Source organism: Bufo bufo, chromosome 1 (genome assembly GCF_905171765.1).
Source record: "Bufo bufo chromosome 1, aBufBuf1.1, whole genome shotgun sequence".
Taxonomy (NCBI): Eukaryota; Metazoa; Chordata; class Amphibia; order Anura; family Bufonidae; genus Bufo; species Bufo bufo.
The window spans coordinates 97,943,142-97,955,678 of record NC_053389.1 but is presented as its reverse complement, the minus strand read 5'-3'; the positions used below and the strand labels follow the sequence as shown (position 1 = coordinate 97,955,678).

At 45.1% G+C, this 12,537-nt stretch overlaps 1 protein-coding gene across 2 annotated transcripts in view; it reads left to right on the top strand.

Moving 5' to 3' along the window:
* PLEKHN1 (pleckstrin homology domain containing N1) overlaps positions 1 to 8,528 on the top strand; it is a 44,428-nt gene extending 35,900 nt beyond the window's left edge. Inside the window, exons 8-15 of one of the 2 annotated variants that reach the window (XM_040427113.1) lie at positions 897 to 972; positions 1,788 to 1,942; positions 2,381 to 2,575; positions 3,121 to 3,375; positions 4,210 to 4,335; positions 4,981 to 5,211; positions 5,886 to 5,934; positions 7,544 to 8,528. In XM_040427113.1, coding sequence (XP_040283047.1) covers positions 897 to 972; positions 1,788 to 1,942; positions 2,381 to 2,575; positions 3,121 to 3,375; positions 4,210 to 4,335; positions 4,981 to 5,211; positions 5,886 to 5,934; positions 7,544 to 7,764 — 1,308 coding nt within the window. In that variant the 3' untranslated portion in view covers positions 7,765 to 8,528. The remainder of the gene's footprint in view (positions 1 to 896; positions 973 to 1,787; positions 1,943 to 2,380; positions 2,576 to 3,120; positions 3,376 to 4,209; positions 4,336 to 4,980; positions 5,212 to 5,885; positions 5,935 to 7,543) is intronic. The other variant, XM_040427105.1, reaches the window with a different exon arrangement.
* Positions 8,529 to 12,537: the final 4,009 nt, after the last annotated feature.

Sequence of the window (12,537 nt, the reverse complement as noted above, 5' to 3'; positions counted from 1 at the left end):
CTGAAATAAGTGTACCCTTCCAGGAGATGGTAAAGTACGTGGGCAAAAAGAAGGAACTTGCATGGAAAAGTGCAAATCTACTTTCACACTCGCATTTTGGTTTCCGTTTGTGAGATTCCGTACAGGGCTCTCACAAGCGATCCAAAACAGATCAGTTTGCATTCTAATGCATTCTGAATGGAAAAGGATCCGCTCAGAATGCATTGAACTGACATTTGGAGACTGACAGCGTTTTGGTGTCCGTCTGATGAAACTGAGCCCAACGGATCCGTCCTGGCACACAATGTAAGTCAATGGGGACGGATCCGTTTTCACTGACACAATCTGGCACAATAGAAAACTGATCCGTCCTCCATTGACTTTCAATGGTGTTCAAGACTGATCCGTCTTGGCTATGTTAAAGATAATACAAACTGATCCGTTCAGAACGGATGCATGCGGTTGTATTATCTGAACGGATCCGTCCATGACTAAACGCGAGTGTGGAGGGGGTGACGTTGAGGTGGGCATGTTTTGTATTGAATCTAGTCTCCTGACATGTCTGGAGCAATGTCCCGGGACTTCAGAGCGTATCCGACGGCCCATAGGCCCTGCATGTTGTCAGACCTATTAGAGGGATGCCGTTGAGCTCCCAGGAGCTGTGTGTACATGTCTGTATCCAGACAAGCTGGTTGTGAGTCAGTGTGGGTGAGATCTAGACTCACGGTATTGGGAGAGGTGTGTGTGGGAACAGGAAGCCAAGTGTAAATTACAAAATTGCCCTGACCAGGTAGGGATGACACCCTCTTTATAAGTGATACTAATGATTAACCCTTCACCACCCTGTATGCTGTGTTGCAGGAGAATGCAGCTTTGTACTGTTCAGTAACCATGTATTGTTTCTTTTCTGAATGCAGGGAGAGCTCCCACTAAAAGCCATACGGGTGATTACAGACGACAATGAAAAGAAGAGGAAGTCATTCTTATTAGAGGGTAAAATATTCAATCTCGTCATTTTATTGTTGTCTCCGGTTCTGGTTGAACTCCTGATTCGCCTCACAATGGCCGCCGTCGCTGCAAGAGCATGACATGTGCAGCGCTCCATATATATCAGATTTCCTCCCTGGCCGCCATTTAAAAGGGTTGTCCAGGTTCAGAGCTGAACCCGGACATTTCCCCGTCTTCTCCCAGACAGCCCCTCTGATATGAGCATTGGAGCATTTTTCGCAGGACAAGGACTGTTGGTTTATATTTTTTACACTGCTAGGCAGAGGCTTCCGCCTAGCGGTGTTGCCGGTGACGTTGCCTGCATTAATGGGCAGCCTTTAGCACTGCCCTAGCCTTTTTTACAGGATAGGGCAGCGCTAAAGCCCTTTCTTTAGTGCCGGTGACGTCACCGGAAATACTGCTAGGCAGAAGCCTCCGCCTAGCAGAGACCAAGTAGATCTAATAAAAAAGCCATTGCCCTTGCGCGATTCAGCAACGGGCAAGGGAGAACATTGGAGCATGAAATGCTTGATGCTCATGTCAGAGGGGCTGCCTCTGATCCCGGACAGCCCCTTTAAGCACAGGCTGTGCCTGGTACTTCAGCTCATGCAGGTGAATGGCGATGATGTGGCGTGCCATGGTCCCTTAGCTCTGCAGATTGTGAGGTCAGACCTGCTCCGATCATAAACCAATAGCCTCTCCTCTGGGACAATTCTCTGTATGCTGTTGGTGAACTAAATGACATCTCCTCGTTCTATAATGGAAAGCTGGACATGACCTGTGCATTATGGCTCATTTGCTTCTCTTCTCTGAAATGGTAGGAAGGTACATCAACACCATCCGGGTAATCTGCCTCAATCAGCAGGATTTTGATGAGTGGATCGATCACCTAAAGAACGCTCAGCTACAAAACCGAGACTCCTCTCTGTCCGCATCCAGTAGTTTCTGTGGATCACACTCCGCACATCATGAGCAGGTACTTCTTAAACCTCCATCTAGGCCAGCCGTTCTGGTGGGTTTGCTGATTGAAATTCGATGGCTTATAACCTATTAAAGGGGTACCCCAGTCACACAAAGTGATGGCATATTGCTATGATACACCATCACTTTCTGATCGGTTGGGGTGCTGAGCACTGCCGCTGGTCCTATTGACTTCAGTGGAGCTGCACCGCAGTACTCCTGCACAGTGCTGTCCCGGCCATCTGCTCTGAGCCAACTCTGTGGCCCCTTCATTCTTGTGGATGGCCATAAACCCCCCCCCATCATAAAGTGACAACATCTTAGCGATAGGAACAGCCCTTTAATAAAGCTATAACCCATATAGTCTAATTTCTGTCGGGTTAGGTAGTTATTATATACTGCAGGATAGCTATGGATACATACTAGATCTGAAATGACCTTTGTCCGTCCATAGGTGACTGCCAGCTGCCGAAGCTCCTTCACCTCCGATGGACGAACCAAATCCTGGGCATCGGGGGGGAAGCTAGCAAACTCCAATCCACACTCCAACAGTACGACGCAGGGGTCTGACCGGCAGTCCTACACCATACTGAATGAGCAGAACGTGCCGGAGGATCCGCTGTCGCCTGGATATTCACAGCCTGTTCATGTGAGTGCCCTGGAGTTTATTAATGACTTTAATTATTACAGTTATTATCCTGTATGGAAGCGTAATACACCTCTAATGGCCTACCCTATTCTGTAAGCCTTGGCTCTTCTCTTTTGCCATTTGTATAATACTAGGTGGGTCTATACAGCAATGTAGCTGTGCCCAATTTGTCATCCATCTACTTTGTGCTTAATGATCCAGACTGTAAGTCGAATACTGTCAGTCCTGTGTAAAACTGATGATAATCCTGATTTAACTCTGAATAGTTATGAATGGCAAACTGCTCCATATTGTTGTTCTATTAGGCTGGGGCAGCACGCGGGGTGGGGCGTCCATGAGTTGTAGTCCAATCATGGCGGTATTGTTTCCCTAGACTTGATAGACACATTTTGCCCAAAGCTATAAGGGTATGAACAGAACCAGTGACCCCTAGAGATTGAAGGGCAGTACTACTACTCTCCAGCTAATTGACTGTTATGTCGAGCCTACACATAAAGGTTTTGCACATAATATATTGATATTTTCGCATTTTTTTTTTTTTAAAGTGCTTGGCAAATCCAAACTGGCTTAGTGGACTAAATGGACCAAGTGATCTTAAAAGAGGTGGAAGCGTCCGAGGGTCAAAAGGGAAGAAAAATTTGTGCCTGCAGATACAGTCCTCTATGCCGCACAGTTATGACATAGAAAATACGGGATTTGGACTCATCCCCGAGACCCCCAGTGAAGATGTTCTGTCTCCCCTGTACAAGGAGCCTTACTCCTACCAGAAACCCCATACTACTGTGACTCCGCAGGATATGGTACGTTCTGACTGGCGCACTAGCTGGTATGAAACGTGCACCAGGGGGTGCAAACCAGGAACGCAGCATCCACCCAGTCATTAAAGGGCTGCCCTAATTCTTTACAAAGCATCATTTTGCATGTAATGATGCTGTAAATTAATTGAATGTGTCATCAGAAAATGACCTGCTGTTCAAATCACTTTCTGCACTGATAGGACCACCTCCTGGACTTCAAATTTCAAAATTACAAGTTTTACTGAATCTTTTGCCATAAAATTATACACCATCTTTTCAGCTCCACCTGCTCTATAATATGCCGTCTGTAGCTTATATTGCATTTTCATGGTGACATGTTCCCTTTAAAGGGACTTTCAGAAGTAGGCAGAAATTTGGTCGTTGGGGGCCGACATTGCTTAAAATAATAAAAGATACAATACATGCCTGATAAAGTCTCCACTGTTCCAGCCCTGTCCCTTTCAGGACTTTGTTACTTGGGTTCAGCAATGACGTGCCTAGACGTCTATGTAACCGCCGCAGTCAACCACTGGCTTCACTGGTCTTGTGCCGTACACCCCTGAGGTTGGTGATTGACTCCACAAGTACGTATGGCGCATTGTTCAAACTGCAATCAAATTGAGGAAAGTGTTGGGTCTTTTATCATTTTATTCCATTCCCCCACCTGCCTTTTGGCCAATTTTCCCCCAAACTTGTGGAGTCACCAGAAAGCTGGTTATTCCTGTAAGGAGACCATGGATTGACTCATGGTGACTCTCTATTATGATCGTATATCGCACATGCCCCTATGATATTCAGAAATCCCCCCCCCTGAGTTCCTCTGGTGTTTGTGTTTAGTTAAACAGATGGAACCTCGCGGACAGCCAGCAGACTACCTCTCAGTCCGACAATCAAGCTTTGTCCTCCCTGTACGCCGAGCCATACACGCCGACCGGCCAAACAAGTAGCAATTTCGTGGAAGAGGTGAGTGTTAAAACGTATTAGATGAGTAATCCCACAGTCTGGGTATTATGCCAGACCGTCATTAAATCCAGAAAATGGCTATAAAACCAACCTTAAAAATAAAATGCCACACGGGGATCCTGGTGATGTTTTATGGACATGGGCATGGCTGTTATTTACCTGTGGTGACTGCACTAGATTGATGATTAAAATGTCTCTGGAAGGTTATGTGACCTTTGGACAATCCCTTTTTGTTAGAAAGGTTCCTCGATAAGCCGATCACCTGCTGCTGGAATTCCCAGCGATCATCTATAGAGGAAGCTGGCAGCAGGTAGTTCAGTTTTCCTACAGTGCCACCACTGGAGAAATGAAGTATTGCATGCTTTCCATTTAAATCAGTGGGCTATCCCTGTGATGAAGAGGCGTGGGGTGTTGTCTGGGGAGAAAGCGTCGCCCTTTATAGCTGTGAAATCTGGTGTCGGATCCTTCTTCTTTTTATTTATTTTTTATTCTTTTTTTTTTTTATATATAGAATATTGCAAAATTATGACTTCTGCAACACATGCGTTATTTTTAAGTTGTTTCACTATTTTTTTTAAGATTCTTCATTTTCACCAATCTATAACATAACCATGTTTTTTTCTCTCTGTAAATTATTTTCTGAAGCTTCTAAGAAGTTTGAACACAAACCGCACTGAGACCCAAGCCCCGAATGTGAAGTCCAGTGGATCATTCCATGCGAGCAACAATGCACACCCACCATTACAGAAGATATATTCCCATCCCGTGAAGGGGAGCCATCAGCTTGTGAAACCCATGTTGCACCGGAACAGTGAACCAGATACCTCCTTGCACTCCAGACTTGTACCAGCTGCACAGACTCCCTTTTTTAAAAGTGTAAGTCCTTTATACTCCTCCTGCTTTTTAATTTGAGATGTTATTTAGCATAATGATCAAATTAACCCTACTACTACTAAATTATTATTTACATTATTATAATATTAATATTTCTAATTTAATTACTTTTTTTATTGTTTTTAGTTTCATTAAATTATTACTACCACCCAATTTGTCACATTTATTACTGTCTCCATAAATCATGAGTTAAAGGTCTACTTTTTGCATGGTGTGAAATTGTTGCAATTCCCATAAATCTCAATGGAACAGAGCCATCTAGTGGAAGTATTGGGTATTGGGACATTTTATATCCAATCGCACAATAGCTGCTGAATTAAAATTCTCTTAAATTTAATGATTTCTTTGCCTTATTAAGTTATGTTAAAGGGTTTCTCCTCCCTGTTTGTTAAGGTCCTTCAATTATAAACTGATGACAGAGCGTCCCCGCTTCTAGGGCGCCTAATCTGCTATAATGTATTGAAACTCGGCAGCAGTTCACATATAGAGCGACGTCAGTGAAAATTAAGAATTATATAACTCTAGACTCATATCAATGGGCTGCCCTGACTATGTCGCTCTCACCAGATGTGATGATGCGTTGGATCATGGGCGATGATGTGAGCGGTGGGTTTCCTTGTCATTCCATTAATTTTTATTTTTTTCTATCCTTCTAGTTATCCTCAGTAAAGGCAGAGATGTCCTTCTCTCAACGCAACAAAGAAGGTAATGTCATGATATTCTTGTGCATTCAGGGAGGGAGCGCAGACATGAGCGGTAAATCCGTTCCGCTTGTCAGGTTAAGCGCTGATAGATTTACAGTTGTGCTGTGAACATAGTAATGAAGCAATGAGTGTGGTGGGTGACAAGGTTCGCCTTCTTGCCAGCAAGTCTAAACCCGTCATTGAACCGCCCGTACCATCCTGTACGTACTAGCAGGTTTTATAGATGTGGTTTATTAAAGGAACACTGAACTGAAATATGCAAGTGAGTAGGTCTGAGCTGCAATACCAGACGCTGCCCATGGACTTGAGTGGGGCCATTCTGGGGAAAAAATGGCACAACCCCTTTGAGCCACTGACCCTATAAGAAATGCAGTCTGGTGGAGAATTTTAAATTAAAGGGATCCTGTCACATTGAACATGGTGTCTAAGCTGCAGGCAGCATGTTATAGAGCGGGAGGAGCTGAGCAGATTGATATGTAGGTTTATGGGAAATGATTCAGTAAATCTTGTATTTCTTTCATTTAAATCTCTGCTCATTCTGGGCTCTGAAGTCCAGGAGGCGGTCCTATCATTGATTGACAGGTATCTCTGTATACACAGTCATAGAGGGAAGACTGTCAGTCACTGATAGCCCCGCCTCCTGGACTTCAGAGTCCAAAAAAAGAGGAATTGAAATGAATAAATTACAAGTTATACTGAATCTTTTCCCATAAAACTACATATCAGTCTGCTCAGCTCCTCCTGCTCTATAATCTGCAGCCTGAAGATTATTTAGCATTTTCATGGTGACAGGTTCCCTTTAAAGAGGGTGTGCCAAGATCAGAACGTATCACATATCCACAGGATAGAGGACGAGTATCTGATATTTAGGGGGGGGGGGGGTCCACATGCTGGAATGCTCACATAGGGGTGGACTGGCCATAGACCCTATAGGAAAATTTCCCTGTTGGCCGATTCCCAGGGGACCACCTTAGCCCTCCTCAGGCCGCCAGGTATGTAACAATCTTGACACTCAACATTATTAACAATGGGAAAATCAGGTACCCTGCCTGGTACCACATGTGCCCTCTGAGTTCTACTGTATCGCCATTACCCTTGGCTTCCTGCTCTGCTGTTCATCCTCATAGGAAACAGACCACTAGACATGAAGTCTATGAGGCAGTTTAAAGACTGCACAGGAACATCTCGGGCTCCATGCTTTAAGAGGCCTGGGCCTGCACTGCAGATGGTATGGCTGAGACCACCTACTTGTGTTGCTCTCACCTTCTGTAAGTTTGGAGTGAACCTAGATAATGAGTGGGTCAGAAGTGCACATACACTACCTGCTGTGCTCCATTCTTACGGGGGACACAGGACCCTGGTTTTCATGATTTGGAAGGGGCCCCGCTGGTCCTGCGCCCACCCGTTAGACACTTCTATCCTATAGGTAGGGGATAAGTTTTGAACTTGGCATAACCCCTAAGTTTTATATGCCCCAAGTGAACTGATGGTTAGTATTAGTTTGATCACGTTACTTTACATATAGGTAATATGAAGAAAATCCATATTTGTACCGCCATATGCACTGATTCCTACATTCTCACTTGGTGTTTCTGCTTTTGATTTTGTAGTGGAGGAGATGTTCGACCTACCATCCTCCAGTAGTCTGCAGACAGAGACATTGGACCATGACTATGCAGAGCTGCAGAGCTTCCAGAGCGACTTCAGTTATGATAATATTTGGGACTATGAAGTCAAAGAGAAAGATCTCAATCAGTATACACCACCTTCTTACCCTGGGCACAATCTCCCAGGCATCAAAGGCAAGACTGTACCTAGCCGTTGGCTGTAAAGGAGATGCTGCTGCAAGACCCCAGAGCTGGAGCTGCAGTCCAGGCTTGGATTTTTGTGAAGAACATTTTGCTGCTTGGATCACATCCTCTGTGCCAGAACTTCTGCTTAATGGAGGTGTTACATTCATTAGGCATGGTGCCGAGTGGCCCATCCATGCCTCCGGTGTCCACTGAGCTCAGAAGTGGATTTTCTATTGGGTTAGGAAGCTCCTCATTCTGTATTATCCATTCTGTACACATAAAAATAATACTGCAAAGGAGAGAAGGAGGCCATTGCAGGTGTTACTAATTTGCATCTAGGACTTGGTTTCTTTACATTCACTATGCAAATGCATGGCCGTCTTTTCCAAGGTACCTCCTGTCTAGTACGACTCTCATAATATGCGCTTGGCGTATGTTCTAAAGACCGATGGATCCCCAGGATTTGTGCGCCAGGTTCTAAGTGTTGATATCGAAACGTGAGCTGCCAATGGGCAACAGGTTAGCCGGTTTACATTGTAAATGGAAGTATATTTATGTAATAATTGGTTTAATATTTAGGCCACAAGGACCTTTGATGTTTTTTAGTTTTTATACTGGTTTCAAGGGTCATATTGTTCAACCTATTTAACGTAATGCGGTATTTATTAAGGATGGTTGCACTGTTTAGACTGTATATAATTTGTACGAAAAGGAAGTTTTGGGGTGGGGTTTTTAGTTTTTTTTTTTAGTTCTTAAAATGTTGTACCTTAACTTTTTAAAATAAAAATCTCACCTCTCCAAGCGATATTTGCTTCTCCTTCCAATGTAAAATCATGTGAGGTTTGATACTAGTATAGTCTAGACTAGAGCAGGGGTACTCAACTAGTTTTATTAAAGGTCCACATACCTGGGTCGGCAGTCAGGTGAAGGTCCGAGCTGAACGCCAACAGTAAAGATGCCATGCGATCATGTGATCCATGCGCTTGGGGCGCTCTGAAGTTATAGTGGAGCGCCCCGGGTAAGTCCCAGAATTAGTAATGGCCACATTAGTGCCCCAGTAAGAATAATGCCCCCAGTAAGAATAATGTCCCCATTAGTGCCCCCAGTAAGATTAATACATTTGCATTCACCTGGCTGCGGTGAACATTCGCTGCTGACTGCAAGCTCAGGACCGGTGCTCCAACGTGATGACGTCTTGTAGGTCCTGTCCTGAGCTTCTAGTCAGCAGGGAGTGTTCTCCACAGCGTCAGCAAATGGAGATGAAGGTACTGTAATTTTATTTATTTTTATTTTATTTATTTTTTTACTAGCACAAGTAGCGGTGGAGGTAAAGGCTGTACTAATGGGCGTTCCATGATGGAAGCGCTCATTAGTAAGGGTACTTTCACACTTGCAGCAGGACGGATCCGACAGGCTGCTCACCCTTGCCACTACTTCGCCGTGCCACTGCTCTGTGCCCATCGACTATAATGGGGATGGGGGCAGAGCTACGGCGCAGCACGGTGAGAGGCCGCCAGACTAAAAGTACTACATGTCCGACTTTTTCGTCTGGCGGCCTCACGCTGTGCACTGCCATGCTGCGCTGTAGCTCCACTCCCGCTATAGTCAATGGGGAGTGGCAGTCCGGCGAAATAACCGGCAGGACGGATCTGACAGGGTGAACAGCCTGTCGGATCCGTCCTGCCGCAAGTGTGAAAGTACCCTAACAGTCCTTACAGGAAAATTCTGGCACCGGCAAGGGAACTAAAGTACCAGCCTTGCTGGTGAACTACTGGCCGGGTGGCAACCCAAGCCACAGAACAGACATATGATAGTTTTGTTCCGCATCCAATTCCCATTATTGGGGGATTGGATGCGGACCCCTGAATTACAATGGGGCCACAAGAGATGCAGACAGCACACTGTGTGCTGTCTGCATCTTTTTCCGCTCCATTGAAACTAAGGGGTCCGCATCCAATGCCCCAGGTTACCTTTAATTTTAAAGAAGAGGGCCCAGGAGAGATGGGAACACGACACTGACTGGAGTCTTTTCCTGCAGTCAGTGACGTGTTCCCGCCTCTCTGTAGCCCTCTCTACGCCCCCCTTCCTTCCCAAATGTGACATTTATTTCATTGGTGGCAGTGGTGATGTCCCTCCCCTCTCCAGCAGCACGTAAGTGTCCTTTGGAGCTTGAAGCTCCCTTATGTGCTGCCGCTGCTGCAGGGGAGGAGGGACCTGTGAGCGCACTGAGGGAGAAAGCTCCCTCCACCTGCAGGTGCCGGATAAAAGCGCTGGTGCCTGCATGTGGAGGGAGCCGTCTCTCACTGCGCCCCTGGGGCAGGAAGAAGTGCGCCGGTAAGCTCCTCCTCCTGCACGTACCAGAGTGTGCAGGAGAGGAGGAGCGCTACATGTGGAGGGAGCCGTCTATCACTGCGCTCTGGGACAGGAGGAAGTGCGCCGGTAAGCTCCTGCACGGTACAGTGTGCAGGAGAGGAGGAGCGCTCTGAAGGATGGCCGGGGTCCGGACAACTGGCGGCCGCGGTCCGTATTTGGACCTGCCAGTTGAGTACCCCTGGTCTAGAGTATCGGCCCACTGTTTTAGTAAAAAAATAATTTCCCCATGGTAACCTCGTTCATAAGACTGAAAAAGACTGTCCATCCATTTCAGCCTGTTATCCTGCAAGTTGATCCAGAGGAAGTAAAAAAAGAAGAAAAAAAAACCTGTGAGGTAGACAAGTTTCCTCACTTTAGGGGAAAAAAATTCCTTCCCGACTCCATTCAGGCAATCCGATAACTCCCTGCATCAACGACCCCTCTCTAGTAGCTATAGCCTGTAATATTATTACACTCCAGAAATACATCCAGGCCCCTCCTGAACTCTTTTGGTGAACTTACCATCACCACCTCCTCAGGCAGAGAGTTCCATAGTCTCACTGCTCTTACCGTAAAGAATCCTCTTCTATGTTTGTGTACAAACCTTCTTTCCTCCAGACGCAGAGGATGTCCCCTCGTCACAGTCCTGGGGATAAATAGATGATGGGAAAGATCTCTGTACTGACCCCTGATATATTTATACATAGTTATTAGATCTCCCCTCAGTCGTCTTTTTTTTTTTTTCTAAATTGAATAACCCTATTGTTGATAATCTTTCAGGGTACTATAGTCTACCCATTCCAGTTATTACTTTAGTTGCCCTCCTCTGGACCCTCTCCAGCTCTGCTATGTCTGCCTTGTTCACAGGAGGACTATGTTCTTATCACGGGCATCTATGTCCCTTTTGATGCAACCCATTATCTTATTGGCCTTGGCAGCAGCTGCCTGACACTGGTTTTTGCAGCTTAGTTTGCTGTTCACTAAAATTCCTAGGTCCTTTTCTATGTCAGTATTACCCAGTGTTTTACCATTTAGTATGTACGGGTGACTTGCATTATTCCTTCCCATGTGCATAACTTTACATTTGTCAGTGTTAAACCTCATCTGCCACTTATCTGCCCAAGCCTCCAATCTATCCAGATCCCTCTGTAGTAGTATACTGTCCTCTTCAGTGTAAATTACTTTACACAGTTTAGTGTCATCTGCGAAAATTGATATTTTACTATGCAAGCCTTCTACAAGATCATTAAATATATTGGAGACAATAGGGCCCAGTACTGACCCCTGAAGTACCCCACTAGTGATCCGATCTGAGTGTGTACCGTTAATAACCGCCCTCTGTTTTCTATTACTGAGCCAGTTACTTACCCACTTACAGACGTTTTCTCCCAGTCCGAGCATTCTCATTTTATATACTAACTAGGGATGAGTGAACTTTTGAAGTTCGGGTTGGGGTATATGCTGAATTGTGTTATGGATTCCGTTACCATATAGACCATAACGCAATTCCATGGTGGAAGGCCTTTAGAGGCATTCCGTTATTCATTCCGTCATAATAGACGTCTATGGCCAGCATAACGGATCCGTCTGGTTTTCGTTATGCTGGAATCCTCTCCTGCATAATGGAAACGGGACGGATCCGTTATGCTGGCCATAGACTTCTATTATGATGGAATGAATAACTGCCTCTAAAGGCATTCCGTCATAGAATTGCATTATGGTCCGTGGTAACGGAATCCATAACGCAATTCTGCTTTTACCACCAAACGAAGCGTGAACGAATTTCATAACATGAAAGTCGCTCATCTCTAATAATGACATTGGTGGTTGGTAAGGTTAATGCCAGCGGGATAGCAGGACTCACAATAAAACACATCCGCGCTGTCACATAGCGGAGCAGCTATTTCTCGGATACACCTGTCTGACTTTTTCACGGAGCTGCCAAATGTCAGGCTTGCTGTGGGAAGAAAACGCTCAGGCGGAGAGAGCTGGTGTAGAGTGTCACCCACATGTTGTTCTCCAGAAGCCATGCTTTTGTGCTCGGGTCATGTGGGATATAAGAGCGTTGGCTGAAGGTCACAAGCTGAGGAGAACCAAGCCTGGCAGATCATTTCCCATGTCTCCTACAGGTTATAAAAGTCACTTTTTATAAGCAAAATAATCCAGTACTAAATAAATAGAAGGCCTCTAGTCGTAGCTTTCTGTGAAGACATTAAAACTATTCAGGAGGTTCCTCATTACCAGGCCGCACAAAATTGCACTTGCATACCATGGACCTAGGTTATTTCATTGGATTTTATTCGCCTTTACAGCAGCTGTTTGACGTTAATTGAGAACGTTAAAATGAATATAATAAAATATAGTTTTGTATATTGAAGGTCTCTGATTTTATTACAGTATTTAACTAAGCTCAAGCAGAGATCTTGAAAATGGGGAGACAATAAAATCAAAGTATATTA